This window comes from Polyodon spathula, chromosome 16, assembly GCF_017654505.1.
Source record: "Polyodon spathula isolate WHYD16114869_AA chromosome 16, ASM1765450v1, whole genome shotgun sequence".
NCBI lineage: Eukaryota > Metazoa > Chordata > Actinopteri > Acipenseriformes > Polyodontidae > Polyodon > Polyodon spathula.
In genome coordinates, this window is record NC_054549.1 from 26547285 (window position 1) to 26567124 (window position 19840).

At 41.3% G+C, this 19840-nt stretch overlaps 1 protein-coding gene across 1 annotated transcript in view; it reads right to left on the bottom strand.

The window, feature by feature from the left end:
• The window catches only part of LOC121328995 (laminin subunit beta-1-like), a 79924-nt gene that overhangs the window by 2112 nt on the left and 57972 nt on the right, over positions 1 to 19840 (bottom strand). Inside the window, exons 18-34 of the mRNA XM_041274158.1 lie at positions 17168 to 17288; positions 15183 to 15375; positions 14401 to 14544; positions 13697 to 13928; positions 12752 to 12915; positions 11426 to 11650; positions 10402 to 10616; positions 9681 to 9777; positions 7990 to 8362; positions 6550 to 6734; positions 5711 to 5958; positions 4983 to 5189; positions 3982 to 4126; positions 3499 to 3706; positions 2832 to 2973; positions 1395 to 1571; positions 407 to 572 (exon numbers count right to left, since the gene is read on the bottom strand). Of these exons, the coding sequence (XP_041130092.1) occupies positions 407 to 572; positions 1395 to 1571; positions 2832 to 2973; positions 3499 to 3706; positions 3982 to 4126; positions 4983 to 5189; positions 5711 to 5958; positions 6550 to 6734; positions 7990 to 8362; positions 9681 to 9777; positions 10402 to 10616; positions 11426 to 11650; positions 12752 to 12915; positions 13697 to 13928; positions 14401 to 14544; positions 15183 to 15375; positions 17168 to 17288 (3242 nt within the window). The remainder of the gene's footprint in view (positions 1 to 406; positions 573 to 1394; positions 1572 to 2831; positions 2974 to 3498; positions 3707 to 3981; positions 4127 to 4982; positions 5190 to 5710; positions 5959 to 6549; positions 6735 to 7989; positions 8363 to 9680; positions 9778 to 10401; positions 10617 to 11425; positions 11651 to 12751; positions 12916 to 13696; positions 13929 to 14400; positions 14545 to 15182; positions 15376 to 17167; positions 17289 to 19840) is intronic.

The window sequence follows — 19840 nt, forward strand, 5'->3', positions numbered from 1 at the left end:
ACTTTACAAGCCTCAATTAATCATTCATGGATCTATTAATCAAACCAATACCCTGTTTGGCATCTCACACCTTGTGTAGAAGCTCTTATAAAAGTTTAGCACAGTAAATCTGCACTGTAATTTTGAAGTTTCCCCATGGTTATTTACCATCATTTACTATGGTTTGTCAAGTCTTTTTAATATGCGTTACCATACCTCAATGGGTGTTCCAATGTTTACCTATGGTTTACCATGGTTTCACTTTGCTTTATTACACTTTGCTATGCTTTTACTTTGAAGCGTCGATTAACATAGGCATTGATCCATGTTCATAACTATTATCTGTCAGATCCCTCAGTGCATGTATGAATTCAATCGATCCTATTCATTCTCATTACATTTGCTTGTAGAATTAGCCTAAACATACCATCTAACCACTTCATGTCCTTGTTGGCTTTCTTGAGCAGTTCTTCAGCTTCCTTCTTGATGTCGATCGCTCTCTCGGTCACACTATCTATACTGTTGGCTCCATTGCCCAGTCCGCCCACCTTTCCTTCCAGCTCTTTGTACTTCAGCTCCACCTCCTCTAGATCCTGATCAAGCACAAGATCAAACCAATACATTCAATAATACATTAAACCCCATGCCCAATTATTTTTACCCCTGTTTTTCTCCACAATTTAGAATGTCCAATTATATCATCTCACTACACCCCCCACACCTTCAAGAGCTCAGGAGAAATGAAGGCCAGTGGGTGTCCTACAATCTCACCACCAATCCAGCCCTGCAGGCATCTGTTTGAGCTCAATGGTCCAGTAGGAGCCAAGGCAGTCCCTGCCAGTTTTGCCTCCTAAACCTGTGGGAGTGCTAGGACCAATGCAACACTCCTTGTGGAATCCAGAGTGAAGAGCAGCAATTTTGCATAACCAGTAGCCACAAGGCAAACCTGCTTTTCCCTGACTGTATCACACCCTGCACACCACACGGTCATGCCTTTACCAGGTGGACTCCTCGGAAACTTTTTACATATTTAAGAAGGTTCTAATCGTATTAACCGTAAAACTACCTCTGGAGAACATATACAAAATGGTACATCAACAATGCATAACTTGATAAAGTACCTAGAATGTCCAACTATGGAACGATACAGTGAAAAGACAATAAGGAATTATATCTTATTGCAGGACAGTCTATAACTATCAACACTTGCTGGCATATGTAGTAACACTAAAATAAACTTTGTAAGTAAAGCATTGAAAAGGCTTCTTGTTGAAACATTTGTCAAGAAATGTCTTTTATTATTTTGACATGTAGCATTGGGAGGAAACAGGCATAAACAGGTTGACAGGCAGTGGGATAAGCCAATGCATCCTATTTGTTCTTTTCATTAGGAAGTAGCACAAGAGGAATCTGACCTTGTCCAGCCCCGTTGCTGTCTCAGTTGCCTTCTCCGATAGGGCCTTGGCTTCTTCAGCGATCGCTCGGTTCTGCTCCGTCTTGTCGTGCACAGACTCCGCCTGCTTGGACAGGTTAGCCAATCGCATCATGGCATCCATCTGTTTATCTTCAATGCCTTGGAGCTTGCTTGTGATCTGTAATTATCGAGGAGAAGGTCAAAATAGAAACCCACTCTAGAGGAGAGGTTATGTGACTTGGAGACCGGAATTAGAGCAGTAGACCATAATAAGCAGTACAAACATGTATATGCCCTTATAACAGTTTATCATAGGAAAAGCACAGCAAAATGTAATAAAACATAGTGTAAGCATGGTAAAGCAAAGGTACATAAGCATTATAAAGAACAGCGAGGTATGATAAAGTATGTTAATAAACATGACAAACCAGGGTAAACTATGATAAATGCATAGTATAGCAATGGGAAAAGCACGGTAAAACTGCAAAAATACAGTGGTAAACTTTAATAAGATTGACATTCATTGTTCAGACTTTAATATCCAACAATGTCCTCACACCAACATTAAGTTTGCATGCCCTACTGAGTAGGTGTGACCTCCTGTAGATGTGACCACTGCAGCCCCCTCTGGTACACCCTCTGAAAACCTTGAACTCTTCCGACATGCCAGTACTCAGAAAGCAGATGCTGTTGTCACTGCACGGGCTTACCACTGGCCTTCCATTACTATTCATTTACTATTAAACTAATGAGCAATTACATTTTTGTACTAATGTTGTTTTTTTCTCTGCAAATGTTCAGAATGGTCCTTAAAAGTATGAGACCGTTGCCACCATTTCAGCAAACTCTAGTGAATTACAGCCAAAATGAAAGAAGCGCATACGTTACTTGTACATTCCTTTAAATATGGCAAGAATATCTTTGAGGTCAAATACCAACCACCTGCTTCCTCAAATAACAGGCTACCTTAAAAGAAGGCGTGCAAAAAGAGCTGAGCCAGATATAACATGTGTGAAATAACATGTGCTCCTTTTAAAACTCCACGTGTGAGTGAATAGAAGTGCACGACAGGAAGTAATCCGTTTAGATTTTTTCTGTAACTTGTAACTGTAATGGTGCATTTTTCAGACAGGTAATGAAATGTGGTAATGCATTATATTTTATGTCAAAAAATACTGCAGTTACTTTTAGTTACATTAAAAAAAGGACAACGGCAAAGGCATAACAGGTAAATTAGAAACCGCAGCAACAGTGTATGTCAATCTTTACATGCCACATGAAAACGCTTTTCATATCATCTTATGTGAAGTAATGCGAGAAGGCAGACTGCATGATCAGACCTCCACAGGATCAGCTCCACCATCTATCATAATATACTAATGTCCTATTACTGCTACAGTATATACTGAAGCACAATGAAGAGAAGGAGGAGCCATACCCCGGCAGTGCGGTCCAGCACGTTCTTGAGGTTCTTCTTTGCTTTTTTCAGTTCTTTCTCTGTTGTGTCAGCGGCGGAGCGGGCCCTGTCCAGAGACTCTTTGGTGATGTTCACCAGGTTCTCCACTCCATCTGCTTGGACCCTGTCCGGACAGCAGAAACACACACTGTAAGATTGCTGCTAGTTTCCAATACCTGAGAAAACGTCTGATACCATGCTATTTTCTGATTTTCTTAGGCAATAAATAGAAACAGGCTGTAAAACATTTTACCCATTATTAGCAAATTGCCATGTTTATGTTTAGTAAGACTTTATTTTCACCTTGAATCAGGTAAAGCATATTTATTCTGCTGTAGGTTCCACTGATGCCACCTAAAGTCTTATATGCAGGTATTTAAAGTTGCTTGTTAATCACTGAACACAGCAATGTGAAGCCAATATGTCACAGCATTTGGTCTTTATCATCCAGAAACCAGTCACACTAAAAATGTGAAGTGTGGATCTCAAATGGTTTAAAAAGTTAAAAAGTGGCATCAGAGGGAAATGCTGTGGTTAAGAAAAAATTATTTGCATCCATTTCAAAGATAGGATTATACGTCTCCACTATTACAGGGAATGCGCTCTGTTTACCCTGTATTTTGATTAGCTGCAGACTGAAGGAACATACTTGGCATCCTTGGCCTTCTCCAGAAGCTTGTGAGCGATGCTGAGCTGCTGGGCCGTGGTGTTAAGGACCGCGTTGATGTCGCTGAGGTTCACAATGCACACCTTGATCTCCTGGATGGTCTTGGTGAGGTTGCTGGCACTCATGGGGAGTGAGATGGACAGAACCTGCCGGGCCACCAGCTCGATATCCTTGGGGTCTGCTCCATCCACTGCAATAACAAAGCCAGACTGGTTTCTTAAACGCTATACAAACTGCAGATGTATTTTGTAGTTACAATTTTAATTGTGTTTAGACTGATTCTCTTGTTTTTCTTTCCTGTCACCTAAACAACCACCACCCCTAACTATTATTAATCTTACTGGTGCATTCACAAAGATGCATGCAATATATGTGAAAATCTCATCCACTGTTTCAGTATATTACAATCAATATTATTTTGCTCAGAAGAGCCAGCTTCCCTACTAAACACATAGATGATCTGACCAGTCAAGAAGTCTCTAATCTTCTGGATGAATTCTCTGAGTTTCTGGTTGGAGCTCACGATTTCATCCTTGGTCCTCTGTGCTTTGGTGAGGGTCCTCTCTGCCTGGGCTTTGATGTCCTGGGTCAGTTTTGCAACATCCTGAAGCTGCGAACATTAACAATGCATCAATAGAGATGGTTTCTGTGTGTTTGCTATGCAATGGAAGAACCACAGAGGTAAACCCCTCCATGGTCCTGGCAGGACAACAGCAACAGAAGAACATTAACACCACAGACAGCAGTTCAATTAAAACATACGTCCCAAGCCATTCAAAATTAGAGCTTTCTGAATTGATTCGTCACAAGTGGACATGCGGTTCTTCTAGTCAAAACGTTTCCGTCTATAATCAGACAATAAAAAACATTCAAACCAAAAATGACAGCCCTTACCATATTCAATAGCGATGTACAATGGGGGAAATGAGACAGCACAAGGGCAGCTGCAATGTGCTAGCAGAATGGTACCACAGTGGTAACTTTTTCCTATTTTACCAATGGTATATCAATGATCTGAGCAACCAATACACACTGGAACTCCATTGCTGTACAACTGCATCATGTGCTCTGCTCCATTATGGTTCTATCTGCACTCTGAAACCCAGATGTAAAGCTTGATTGTAATGCATTTAAATTGGGGCTGCCACCAGTTCCATTAGAAGATAAAACGATGGGAGATATGGAAATGGTTGTTGGTAGCTACTGGCTTCCTTACTTAAAAACAGCAGAATACAATATTTCACAGGGCGATATCAATTGCTCTAAAAAAAAACAAAACAATAGAAGGGACGCTCAGTAAATATTGTTATGCCAAAAATAGGACTTGCTTGTTTTTTATTCTGCTGCTGGTGGAAATGAAAGGGGATTGTCTCAAATCCAACCAGCAGCTGGTCTTTAATTTAGACAGACAAATGTTCGACACTCAGTTCTGCCACTCAGTGCTGATTAGATTTGCAGGGGAATACCTTCTTCTGGATGTTGTCGAGGTCCTGAGCAGCAGCTTCAATCTCTCTCGTCTTGTTCTGCACGAGATTCAGAGCTCTTATGGAGGCACTCAGAGTGCCATTACAGCTCCCTCCACCGCATTTCCGGTTCCCAAAGTCATCGCGGCAGTTCGCCCCCCCACAGGGATCTTCAATGCAGCCCTTTCCATTTTTCTTACTACCACAAACCTTGAAAATAAAGATAGAAACTACTGGTTAAAGAGTATCATTATTATTATTATTATTATTATTATTATTATTATTATTATTATTATTATTATTAATATACTACCTAATTTTATTTTAGGTTATGTAGTCCAAAATTAATGCTAATGAGGGTCATTGTTCAGTTCACTGATGTTTTCAAAAAGCAAACCCAAAATTAATAGCTTTATAATATAGCCATCATTTTATTCTTTTAGCGTGCATTATAACTCACATTTCAGGGGGGCATAGTACTGTTAAATAATGCTAAGTAATGCTAAATAATACTCACACCTGACAAAGCAACCGTCCCCAGGCTGGGGGATCAATTCATTTTCATGAACGAGCTTGGGGTTATTTGGAATGTAACGCTTACTCTCTTTATGTCCACTTTTATCATAAATGTATAATATTCATTATGCACGAAAGTAGGTAGCTGGGTCGAATCCTCAGAGGATTCTAATAACCCCACCCTGACCCTGCTTCTGATCACATAAATACAGTACCTTTGCACTCAGATTGTTGATGCTTTTATCCAGATCCTTGGTTTTAGCCTGCAACTCTTTCAGCGATTTCTTCTGCGCTGTCATGGTCCGGAAGAACTCCTCCTTCTTCTTGTTCATCAGGCTCTCAGTCATGTTCCTCGTTTCCTGTGATTGTTCCACGGGGCTGTCCGGACCCGACACTGAGACGTTGGCTCTCCGCTCTGCATCCAGGGACTCCTGGTAGTACTTGCGGACATTCTCGAATTTCTCTGGGAAACGAGAGGGGGACAAAACCGAAAGAGAGATCTTTCATGAAGGGAGCAGCTGCTTAAATGCCTGCAAATGGTAAAGAGTAAACAGACTTGACTGCGAGTTCAGGAGCTGCTCTAGTTGCTTGCCACAGACATGTTTAATGTAGGAGAGATCAGAAGTGTCTTTATATCAGTAAGCACTGCTGTGTATTACCAGTAAAAACTAAAGGAAACTTGATCAAAAGTAGAGGATCACTAGGTGGCCCTGGCTCTTAGGTCTACGACAGTTTGACTCATCTAGCCTGTGTTACATGTATCTCTGGCAGACAACGAGAAATGAAGACCAGCTTAGGATGTGAGAATGTGAGTAATAGCAATAGAACGGTTGTGCACACATCACAAAAAGGTAAGGGGGCAGTATAAAATATATATGCAGATCAAAAGTTCAAGCTACTTGCTCTGCAATGGTTTTACTCTGGTGTGGCTAGTGAGTTGACTGCAGTCAAAATCCATCAATATCTTTCAACAGGATACATTGTTTTCTGTATTACTTGCTAGAAAAGAGCAAGTTCAAGTAAGCATGCAGCTGCTGAAAAGTGCTGAAATTACCGCTGGTCCCTGCAGAGATGAGGTTCTCCAGCTCTCTCCGCCGCTTGGTCACAGTGTCGTTCAGCTCTCTCAGCTCAGTCTCCAGCTGGCCCAGGCGCTCTCTCTGCTGCTTCTCACTGTGCGAGGTGCTGTTCAGCTCCCCAGACAGCACCTGCAGCCTCCTGTCTGTGTGCAACACCTCCTTCCTGGAAAAACAATGCAGCACCATTTATAAAGAAGAGGCTACCATTATCCCCCCCCCTGCCTCTGATGATATAGTGAAGGAGGAAACACATTTATACATACAGTATGTATGGCGCACTTTTGACTTTTGTATATATCTACAGAGCCTCTTGTCTTATTGTGATGAAGCTTGCCAAGTTATTGAGTATATTATAGTCTGGGGGTAAATGGAGGAATTCCATTTGTCTGTATTCAAACTTATTTTTACATGTGCATACAGTGGATGTAAGTCATGCTGAACTACTTTTTCATGTTATTGATGGCTCCAATATGCTGGTTTAATTTGTATCTTTTAAACTTCCCTCACAGCTAAGTTGAGCCTGCCAAAACAATGTAATTTATGATGTGATTCTACCCAGGCCTCCAGAGATGAGAGACTGGTAGCTTTCCCCACCCACTACATCACCTTGAAATACACCTTTGCAATTAAACCATTATTCTGTGTTAAACCATTATTCCGTGTTAAAACTTGCACATGTGATACTATAATCAACCACTAGATGTCTCAGCAACTATAACATTTACTCAATGAAAAGAATGGAGACAGAGTTTTCATGTGAGTATGTGTATTGGTAACTGCACTGCTGGAATTCTAGGGAACTCTGTGTATAACAAGCATTAGAACTGATTGAGTAACATCTCATTTCAAGGGAAATGCACAATCACACTCAGCTGCAAGCACAACCCTTACAATTCATTTTTTTTATTATTGCAAACATTAACTGCACTGTACTAGCTATACTGTACTTCCATTTGTGTTTATTTATGTACTTTATGTAATGTACTTACAACAGAATGTTATGTTGAGGAAAATAACTTTGTTAAATACAGAACTGTTAAAGAAATATGTTGTACAGTCTGCATTTGCAAATGTATTATTTATCTGTTTATTATGCCATGGTATGTGTTCCTAATCACTATGTATTACGGTTCAATAAAGTATGGAATTGCTGTAATGAGGTCAGAATAAAACAAGACTACGGCATACAGGGGTGTGCAGGGGAAACGTCTTCCTCCCAAAAACAGTGAGCTTGTTAAAGATCTGCAATGGAAAATATCTGGCAAACGTTTGTCAGTGCTCCAATTACCCCCTGACTCCTAGTTGGCATGTTTATACACACATGGGTTCAAGCAATTGCATGCCCTAGCTCATCTCAATCCCTACAAGTACCCCAAGTTTCATTACTAGCTTTTCGGAACTGTTTCAGCGTACTGTACCTTAGCCGATCAGCAGTCTGGTGGACGCTGTGGTAGAGCATCTCTCTGGACTGCCCGTTGATGAGGCTCTGAATCTGAGCCAGCTTCTCCTCCAGTTTCTGGATGCGCTCCACATTATCGTCCGAGGTCACCCCAGACTCCTGGATTTGCTTCACCCTCTCCTGGACCTTATCGAGCTCCCGCCGCAGCGTGCATACCAGCTTGTCCCACTCCTCGAAGCAGGGGTGGCAGGGCGCACACCTAGGGAAGCTGCCGGTGAAGCCACGGGTACACTGATCACAGCGGCCCCCCGTCACCCCCTCCATACAGATGCAGTGCCCCGTCTTCCGATCGCATTGGAGCGTCAGCGAGCCAGAGGGGTCACAGTTACATGCTGGGGGGAGGAAACACAGTGTCATTATCCCAAAATGATCACTTTTACACTGGTGTCCATTCACCACACTGTCTCACCTTATTGAGAGCAGTTATAAAACGAGACTTGGAGCGATTGTAGCTCACAAAATTCCGTAAATCATGGTTGTGCACTTCCATTTGCTACATAGGTCTCAAGTGTGTAGTTTTGAAAGAAACACATGCTATAATAAACATCTTTTTATTTCTTAAAACATATTTGCTACACAGCTGGTTAAATAAATTTGTTTGCAAGCCATGCTTTCAGTTAGTGTTGCACTTCTTTCGTGTCATTCACCATCCAGCTGCTTCCCAAATTGACTGACATGCTTTCAGCCAATAACATGCTTTGACCCAGAAGACACTACTGAAGTAAAATGATCCAGGAAGAGCAAGAGTAACAAATGACCTGAAAAAGGGTATATAAACTGATAACTTCCATTAACCTAAAATACTACCAGAGATAATTTTTTTTATGACATGCATTTCTTTAAAAACTGCACATTTGAGACCTATTTATCTAATGGGAGTGCAACACAGGTTAGATTTATGGAATTATTTTGTTAGCTACAATTACTTAAGTCACAGAAATTAGGCACACATTCAAGCATTTGTCACTGTATCACTGTGTGTCTAAAATTATGCATGAGGCATTACTGACGGTCACCTTTGTTTACATTCCCAAAAGCTACCCCAGCTTGCTCCTCTCTTGAAACCTGCTCGCCACAACAGGTACATTACTTTGTGGGCCAAAACAAGCTTGTTCTTACAATCACTTAAAGTAGAAGGAGGTTATAAATGACACAGTCAAGCTTTCATCAGAACCACAGAGTCTGAGTATGTCATGCTGCAATAGGAGCATGCTTATTTGACTCACAGATGGAACTGTAGTTGTAAGCATAACTAAAGGAAGAAGCTTTTCTCCATACATCTAAACCACAGCACCTTTGAGAATGTATACAAACACCCTACTGTCGACAGGTTCTGCTCTCTGATATACACAACAGGTTCAACAAAGGATGACTGTAGTTAACAAATGTGCAATTGGATATGCTGGAATGGAACAGATTTCAATATACAATTTTTAAAACTAACTGGGACACCTTTAGATGTACAGGCGGCCAGCTACCTTTGAAACCTTTGAAATTTAGCTATAAGTAGGCTAAAGTATTTCCTTTAATGTGGTACTGAGAATATAGTACAATTGCACCTTTATTGTGGGTGTAGATTTAGTTAGATGATCCCTGAGGAACTTGGTAGCTGTAGACCTGAAAAGACGGCTTGGTTATATCATCAGGTACCTGTGCACTCTGTGTTGGGGTCTCCCCAGTAGTTTTCCTGGCAATCAGAGCAGATTCTCCCTCCAAAGCCAGGCTTGCAGAGACACTGTCCGGTAAACTAGAAAGAGAACACAGAAAACAATGACAGCAATGCTGGTTAGAACAGAGGGCAGAACATGATAGTTTTATTTTGTGTTAATTAATCAGCAGCTAGGTATGTGTATGACATTGTGGGAGAGCGCAGTGGTATGGCTTTACTTTAAAAAGAAAGACAAAGAGAGAGAAATAACTACTTACTAGAGAGAAAGTCGCAATTAATGGAATGATCTAAAATAATCTGGATTATCATGATCATTTTAAGACAATAACTGGGCTTCTTGGACATTTCATCTGGGAGGTGAAACTGTCCCCACCACTTCAATGGCTTCTTTTCTACTAATACCTCCTAACAGATTGTCATATTGACTGGCATGCTTTCATACATGCTCTGATCCAGAAGAAAGGTGATGTGAAATGACTGAGGAAGTGCAAGTGTAACACATTTCCTGAGAGTAAAGCATTCAAACTGGGAATCATGTTTTAAAATGAAAAACAAATACATGTTTGATGTCTTTCTTTCAAACCTGCACATTCGAGGCCTATGTTACAGTAGAAGCTAATGGAAGTGCAAAACTGGAATTATTTTGTCAGCTGCAATCACTTTAAAGGTTAAAAAATGCAAGACTCTGTGGTTGCAACATACCATGTTGCAGTCAGTCCCGAGGGAGTGCTGGAGGTAGCAGTTGCAGGGCTCACAGCCTCCGTCCCTCCCGAAGTTCCAGTGCTCCGGGCCACATTGGTCGCAGTTCTGCCCGATGACATTCGCCCGGCATGGGCAGGCCCCTGTGGTTCTGTCACAGTTACACACATCTCCGGAGCACTGTGACTGCAGCGTGCCGGCGATGTTACAGGTGCAGCCTGCAAGAAACAGCCACCGAGCAGTCACTTTGAGGAATGATTAGAAGAGCTGATTCTGTGCATTAGATCTTTAAGAAAAGTGTACCATAGTAAAATCAAAGCAACAAGTAATCAAGCACAGTGAGGGATGGCAAAGCATTGTAAAACCCAGGGAGGTATGATCAAGCATATTAAAGACAGGCAAGGGAAAAGCATAGCCAATCTGAAAATTTCATATGGGATACACACTAGCTTTCCACTGAAGAAGAGACTTATATTTATTTCTAGCTGTATGATATGAAAATAAACTCAGGCATATTTATATTAGTGATTTAAATGATGTCAGTATTTACAGCAGAGTGTATGTTGTACAGTTTAACAAGTTATAGTAAGTAAAATGACCAGTTTTTATTTAATAACACACTTTCCACTGGTTCTGAATAACCAATCAGAGATGAACAACCTTTCTAAAATTTGAAGAAGCAGTAGCCAACATTTTTCCCAGCTCTGCATGGTTTAATCACATTTGGGCTAAACTAAACATATTATTATCATTGTTATAAATATACATGATGTACAGAAGTACCGGACAGACACCTCCCACCAAACGTAAACGATACAGTGTAAGAACATGCAATGTACAATTTTGGCTAGTGTAAATTTACTATGGCTGTGTGCTTTTATAGTTGTGCTAGATCATATTATGGTTCTCAAGACATTCCAGTTTTGCTAAAGAAAAGGTGCACTTCAGTCTTCTGTGCCTGTCCTAACCACCTTTTTCAATTCCGAGAACGACTTTAGGATAGACTAGAGAAAGAAACGAGACTCACGCCTGCAGTCCTGCGCAGCTGCGTTGCCATAGTAACCAGGCTTGCACGCCGCACAGGTCGGCCCGTCGGTGTTGTACAGGCACTTCAGGCATTGGCCGCTGCGTGGATCACATGACTTGGGGTCTCTGCTGTCAATGTTGTTGTTGCACTGGCAGGGACGGCACCCTCCCCCAGGTCTCTCGGGGCTCCCGAAATAACCAGGGGAGCATCTGTCACAGCGAGGGCCTGTGCAAGGCACAGGCAGAGAGAAAATAGTATTCCGTTCAGTCATAGGGCAAAACAAGGCCCATATCATTACCAACAACTGAAACAACTGTAAATGGTAAATTAGTACTATGGCCAACATTTTGCTTACCGTGACATTTCTTATAATTTCTACCACTTCAGTTCAGAGTTTTTGTTTGTAATAGATGTTATTTCTAATCACAGGTAACATCTGGCAGTAGTCATTATGGTTACGTGGGACAATTTAAAATGGCACTGTTTATTTGTTAACCTTTCAATTCTCCCCTCAACCAAGTGAGTAAATAAAACACTGCAATTTGATACCTATGCAATGTAAGCTTTACACTATGTGGTTTCTTATCCCATTCAGCCCCCTCCTCCCTTGGGGTACTGTGTATCCCTGTCTGCAATAACAGATGATCTGAGTACCTGTGTATCCCTGTCTGCAGTGACAGATAATCTGAGTACATGTGTATCCCTGTCTGCAGTGACAGACGATCTGAGTACCTGTGTATCCCTGTCTGCAGTTACAGATAATCTGAGTACATGTGTATCCCTGTCTGCAGTGATGATCTGAGTACCTGTGTATCCCTGTCTGCAGTGCTGATCTGTGTACCTGTGTATCCCTGTCTGCAGTGACAAATGATCTGAGTACTTGTGTATCCCTGTCTGCAGTGATGATCTGAGTACCTGTGTATCCCTGTCTGCAGTGATGATCAGACCTGTGTGATCTGAGTATGATCTGTGTATCCCTGTCTGCTGTCTGCAGTGATGATCTGAGTACCTGTGTATCCCTGTCTGCAGTGTGATCTGTGTACCTGTGTATCCCTGTCTGCAGTCCTGATCTGTGTACCTGTGTATCCCTGTCTGCAGTAACAGATGATCTGAGTACCTGTGTATCCCTGTCTGCAGTGATGATCTGAGTACCTGTGTATCCCTGTCTGTGGTGATGATCTGTGTATCTGTGTATCCCTGTCTGCGGTGATGATCTGAGTACCTGTGTATCCCTGTCTGCAGTGTGATCTGTGTACCTGTGTATCCCTGTCTGCAGTGATGATCTGTGTACTTGTGTATCCCTGTCTGGTGTGATGATCTGTGTACCTGTGTATCCCTGTCTGCAGTGACAGATGATCTGATTGGACGATGGTGCAGTGGAACACGAGTCCCCGTTGGAATGACCACTTCCTGGGTTGCCGGGGCATGGACACGGGCGGCAGTGCTCTCCAGATCCCAGAAGAGGGTTTCCATAGAAACCATCCAAGCACCTGCAAAATACACAAATGGTCAACTGAAAACAGGTAGCAACATACAGTCAGGACTATGTAAAATATTACTATCCTGCTACTGCACAGTAATTACATAATTAATATCCTTCCCCTTTCAATCAGTTTTTAAAGTTAATAAATGGCATTGATTTTTAATTCTGCTTTCTCAAATGTTTCATAATCACCATTTAAAATGTCAGAGAACTCAAGAATTGGATTAGAAGTCGGTTTTTCTTTAACTGATTAATTCTACTATATTCACATAATACATTATTTTTTAAATACAAATGAATTGCAGTATAGAACTCGCGTATAACATGAAATTAAATAAAATTACTACCATTAATAACTGTCTTTAGAATTCAACGTTTTTTTGTTTTTTTTGTTTTTTTATAGAGTAACTTGTAACACAAGTCCATTCAAACTTGAATCAAATTTGTTTAATGAAGTTACAAAAAACAGCCTATTTGATAGTGACTGCCAGAGGGTTACATAAAGCTTCACTAACCTTATTTAAACTACAGTCTGTTTTAGTTTGTTAAATACGGTTTGGTATCCACTAAAGTTTAACCAATATCTTACATAATATAATTTAAAGCATAGATTAAAAAAACAAACAAAAAAAAGCTGACTTTAATTTGTCATTTGCACATTTTCTTTTTTTCTGAAAGGCAAAAACACCAATTAGAAAATGAATTAAAAAAACAAGCCCCCAGTCGTTAATAACTGAGCTAAAAGCCCATACTATATTAAATAGAAAACAGACCAGTCTGGGACCAACCTGCCACAGTGATGCCCGCTGGTGTAGTCCCTGCAGCTGGTGCAGGCTCCGGTCTGGGGGTCACACGTCTCAGAGTGCCCGTTACACTGGCAGGGCCGGCAGCTCGGGAATCCCCAATGCCCAGGCTGGCAATTACTGCACTGGCGTCCAGTCGCACCATGCTGACACCGGCACTGACCCGAGACAGGGTCACACAGGCTACTGACCGCTCCCTGAGGGTGGCAGTCACAGTCTGGAGGGACACGAGGTGTGCAGTGAATTACAGAGACAGTAACACAATGGTACATTAAATCCTTTAATATAGTGATTTTGTAGTTTTCCATGCTTTTCCCAAGCTTATATGAATTTATTGTGCTTTACTACACTTCTCTGTGCTTTACAACAGTATTCTTCTATCATAGCATGCTACAGTTAACTTTGTTAGCTCCTGGGAAATGAACTACACAACTAGTGCATGTAAACGAATTTATGAAACTTTTTGCAACTCAGCTATCATATATTACCATATCCATGACATTCAAAACAGTGGACCAAGCCCATTAATAAAAGTAGAAATAATAATGCTTATAAAACATAGTCCTTTATAAGTTTAGTTTGGTGGCATGGATATCGACTGTACTGTAGATGACTTTCCATACTGCTGGTCCACATGTATCCTTGCGCCCCCTGGCGTAAATGGTGGAGGTTTATCGAACTGTACTTACGGTGGCAGCCATAGGGTCCGAAGCCATATGTCCCTGGTGCACACTGGTTGCAGCGGCGTCCGATCACGTTGGGTTTGCACTGGCACTGCCCACCAATCTTCTCACAGACTGCACTGAGAGAGCCCTGGAGGTCACACTCGCAGGCTGCAACCGAAACAAAGGACAAACTCATCAACCATTCAATTGGACCCTTACAGTACAGGTGCATTAAAAAAGAACCACAATTAGTGTAAGTTTAGCTGCCATCAAAGATACAATGGTTTTGAGCTGGGACGAAAAACGTTCTACAAAAGTTTCTCTTTTGTAAAATATACATTTCTTTACCAAAGTCGATGGATAGCCTCTGAAAAGGCAAACATACTCAAATGGCTACCATGTAAAACAGCTATTTTCAGAAACAGCACTTGTGTTGGTGTTCTATCAAGTGTCTCATTAATGGCTGTGCATATACACTCTGAACATGACCTAAATCGGGGGTTCCCAGACTGGGGGCTGGGGACTTCAGGGGGGCTGTAACAAATAAAAAAATGTTCTTTCCCAAGTGACCCTGACAAAGCAATGTTCCCAAGATGGGGGGATCAATTAATTTATGCTGCTGTTAGGTGCTTGAGGTTATTTAGTTTCCTAAGTCTTGTTAAAATAGAGTCCGGCCATGTGAACCCTAAAGAATGCACGAAAACAGCAGCGGGAACAACTGGCCCACAACAGAAAGATGACCCCCAGATTCTGTAACCAAGCAGACCTGTAGCTCTTCACTCCTCTTTATCCTGTACTGTACTCACGCACTGCCCCATCATGCAGGATAGCTGAGATACTGCAGAGCAGTTTGGCACACATCTCTGCCAGCATGGGCATGGGCACCATCAGAAACGAGTCCAGACACATATATCTCTCCATCTCCTCTCGGTGGTGTACCGAGTCCGGGTCGTTTCCATGGAAACCAGGCAGTTCTGTGTACCTCGGGAACAGAACCAACTAGGACAGACAGCAGGGAGATAACATGGTGAAAATAAGTGCACATAAATGGTCAAATACTGCACACAGAGGAATAAAAAAAACTACTTTTTGCTGTTTCTTTCTAGTTACAATTGTTTTATTCCACTGCTTTGCTTTTCCACTTGCCAAAGAATGGGGTCCACGATTTTAGAAGAAGATATCAGAAATCTTTAAGGACACATAACTCAGAGTGGCCTACATGCCTAATAGCGTATCAAAACAAATGCTCATGCAACGTTTCATCGCATTTGGGAGAACAGTTATTCCATTACAAAGCTTAGTGCTGTGAGCACGTATGAACCAGGTCACAAATCATGTTATGGTTAATTAATTAAAGGAAACGTTTTAAACGATAACTAGTGTTAGTAATCCTTTAAAACTTAATTGATTAAATATTATAATTTTGGGCCTCAAATCTTGGTTTGAGGTGGCTGTCCATCAACATGGATCAGTTACATTTCTAAGATTAACCAGTAGATGGGGTTGTATATCTAAAAAACAACCATGAAATAACAAACCCAGGGCAGGCTACTAATCCAAAAGAGACAAAAACATGTTAAAGTGAAAAAATGAAAGGTAAGTAAATTACAAACTACTATCACTTTATTGCCAGTGCTTTAATTTATTGCAGGAAGGCAATTTCAAGCTGGAATAACAAGCAGTGAGAGTTTAGGATTCAGAGACAAGATTTCAGGTTTGAATCCCACCTCACCTTAACCTTCAGTAAAGCTTAAAATCCCAATCCAGCAAGCAATTAACACACATTGAGACCACGTGATTACCATTCCCTTCACTCACCAACACGTTTTCATAAGGAATAGGGTATAACACGTATCTGTAGCTATGCCTTCCAACCAGGGGGAGAAAGGGAGACATGCCCCACCCCCCCAAGTCTTTTCCCGAGCCATCAGCGAGAAAAGAGTCCTTCTGATTGACCCCTGCCACATGGTACGGACAAATAAGTCATCACTTGAGGGGTGTGAGCCGCCGTGGCTTGGAGGAATAATAGACAGACAATGGACATATTCCAGCTCCAATCATGTGCAAACATCTCGGTGCTGAGGGTGGGCAAATGGTTTTGACTGGAACAGGTGTCAGATGGAGCTAGAGTATGTAGGGCATGGTCATCGTCATTTTATTGAGCAGCAGCAGTGAGAACGAGCGCTTTGTGTGGAGTTTGAGTTTGACACTTACATCAGAATACCATGCCCTACACGTGCCACTTATATCAGAATACCATGCCCTATAGCTGCCACTTATATCAGAATACCATGTCCTACACCTGCCACTTATATCGGAATGCCATACCCTATAGCTGCCACTTATATCAGAATACCATGCCCTATAGCTGCCACTTATATCGGAATACCATGCCCTATAGCTGCCACATACATCGGAAAACCATGCCCTATAGCTGCTACTTATATTGGTAGCAGTGGCCATGGATTTCACACCCATTACATGTCCAAATAATTCTTATTATATTTGTATTTCAATAAAATATTCACAAGTTAAAGCTCCAGGTTACTTTAGTCTAGGTATGGCATAGTGAAGTGGGCACAGAGGATAGCCAAACCCAACAGACAGTGGCAGGCACTGATGGAGGACCCACTGAAGCATAATTATTTATTACAGTACTGCCACTTGTTACAGTACTGGCTATTGACTTACTCATAATGTTTTTTATCTTCATTTTTACATCAGGGAAATGCACTGTGCTGTTCAAAACATCTCAGAAAACATCAGGCAAGTAAAGCACATTTTGACTCACTGAATCTATCAGTATGAAGGCTGTCAGGTGTCTCTCCGTGACTCTGAAGCGCTGGAAGCGGATAGCCACCACGTAACGGTTGTTTGGCTCAAAGCAGAAGGGTCTGGGCATCTTTATGTACCTGAAGAGAGCAAAAAACAAACCCACGTCACTGAACATGCAACATCACAGACCCCCTGCACGTTACAGCACCCCCATTCTAAACCACTACAGGGGACACAGAGGAAGCCTGGCAGGAGATAACAAGTACAGTTGACTCTTCAGGTGCAAGACCCTTGCCACCAAAAAGTTAGTAGTGGAGTACATGGAAAATTCCCATTTATAGTTTCAGAAGGGGCAGCAATTAAACCTGTGCACCACTAGTTGTCGTCTTTTTTTCAGTGGTTGAAAATGGACATCAGTTCCGAAGCCTGATAAAAAATGATCTAACCATAAACAACAATGTAGAGATAGAAATAGAGCACACACATCACATCAAACAGGTAGGACATTCATTTAAATAAAGCTGCACAATGAAAACCATCCACAAACATATCCCTGAGCCTCCTAGTTTGTGTTGTCAGCCTCTTATTCATGGCAGACAGTGTGACGAGATGAAATATGACATTAGTTCAAATCCTAACCCAACACAAAAGCCAGTTGCGGTGGGGAGATTATGAAGGCCTCTATTCAGCTTTTTTGCAACTAATGAGACGAAGCCAGGCGAAAGAGCGGACAGAGGTCCCATTAACTTGTTGGGAGGGTCTCCGAGAATAAAGAACCCTCCCTTTTCACAGTTATACAAGCTTTACAGAGGTCACATACACTCAGGCACTCCAATAAAATTTGTAACAACTGAAGCAAAGCCCTAGGACAAGCATCGCTAGACAGAAACATAGATTTTGTGGTTAAACTCCTTTGTGAATTTCCTACTCAAAATTCTTTCCATTGGTCACTCATTTATAAGGTTTCTGAATTGCTAATAAACTGTATAATACAAAGATACAGTTATCAAGTACAGTTTTGAAGATAGTCTCACTGTGATTAGGAGAGGGTTTATTTTCTTTGGTTAGGAACTAGGATCTTGAGATACTGTATTTCACACTGTTTAAAGTTCACCAAGCTAATGCAATAATTCCTGAAAGCTTTCCTTTGTTTCAATGCAATTTCCTCTGTATGTCTAACATTCAGGGGTGTGGAAGAAACACTAATCATAGCAAACACAGTGAAATATTGAAAACAGTGAACTGGCAAAGAGCCCTTACACAGAAAAATATAATACTTATACAATTTACTGTCAACACGGCCGAAACGTGAATAAACCAACAATAGTGAAGCGTTGAATTGTGAATTATGGAAGAAGCACTGTATGGAAGAAACGTCAGTTCAGCTGTTTAAGATCTCCCTTTTCCTTCCTACAGGATCACTTTTTTCAGAAACATAAAATTCACTCAATAAAGTTACTGAACCAGAAATGAATAGCAATTTAGCGTATAGAGCTCTGAAGAATACATATTTACATGTTTGTGTTTCCTTTCAAACCACAGACATACATAGTAAAACACAAAAACCACTGTGTAATCAGCTATGTGGACTCGACAGCAAGTCCAGGGTAAAGTACAGTACACTATATAGTGTTGTTTTATTCAGCATATTTAATAAGTAAAACCAAATAGGATTAATATATGTTTTTCGCAAACCAAAGTACATTTATCTGAGATTTTAAAGTAATTTAGCAGGCTTGAAGTTCACGATAAACATGACAAACTGATGAATGGAGGTTAAACTTTTACAAAAACATTTTTTTTTCTTTTTAAAATGAGCCCTTAGTCCGTATCGTGCATAGCAATTAGAACTGTGTAATCCAGGTTGGAAAATGAGCAGGCATTCCTCAGCTTTACTGAAATGACAGGGTTAATGTGGAACCTGAACAGAGAAACATTTAAAGAATGTCTGGCATGCTGTCACATCGTTGGCCTTAATTCTTTGACACAGACAATGCCTGCTATTTATTAAATGACCTACAATACAAAACCAAAGAAACTGCCAAGCAAAGCATGATACCCCAGTGTGCCGCAAGGCATGGCATAAGCTCCAAGACTCCACACACACACCAATTGGTATCTTTGTATTTCATGGCAGCTGGACGGTATCTGGGAAAAGCAGCAATTTTCTCAATGGACTGCCTCATTGTCTGCGCTATGGGAACAAATGGCCAAGTCTGGCAATGAAATGCAAACCCCAAAAGGCTAAGGTCCTTCTGTACTATTAAGTCTCTATTGCTTATTCTAAATTGTTTGGTTTATTTTTATTTTTTTAAACTTTGCAACGTTGTACTGCTGCAGCAGGTGTTCACTTCCAGCCAGTGTTACAGGTAACATGACCCCACCTGAGCCTCACACTTGCATTCTACAGTATGCTGTAAGCCAATCAGGGGGGGTCTAAGTCTAAGTCAGGAGGGTCTAACATTATAAAGAAAGTGAATGGACCATCACACATGCACACTTACATTTTCACCTGCCACTGGGATTGACTTGAAAGAAACTGTTTTCCATTAGCAGCAGATCAATATCAAATTGATTTCTATCGGGACAGCCTCAGTTAGGACTGCAGACTGGCAGAACAACCCACTCCCACAGATGGTGGACATTCCCTAATGGAGCGTCCAATAGGTGTGAAAGCTTTGAATCCCAA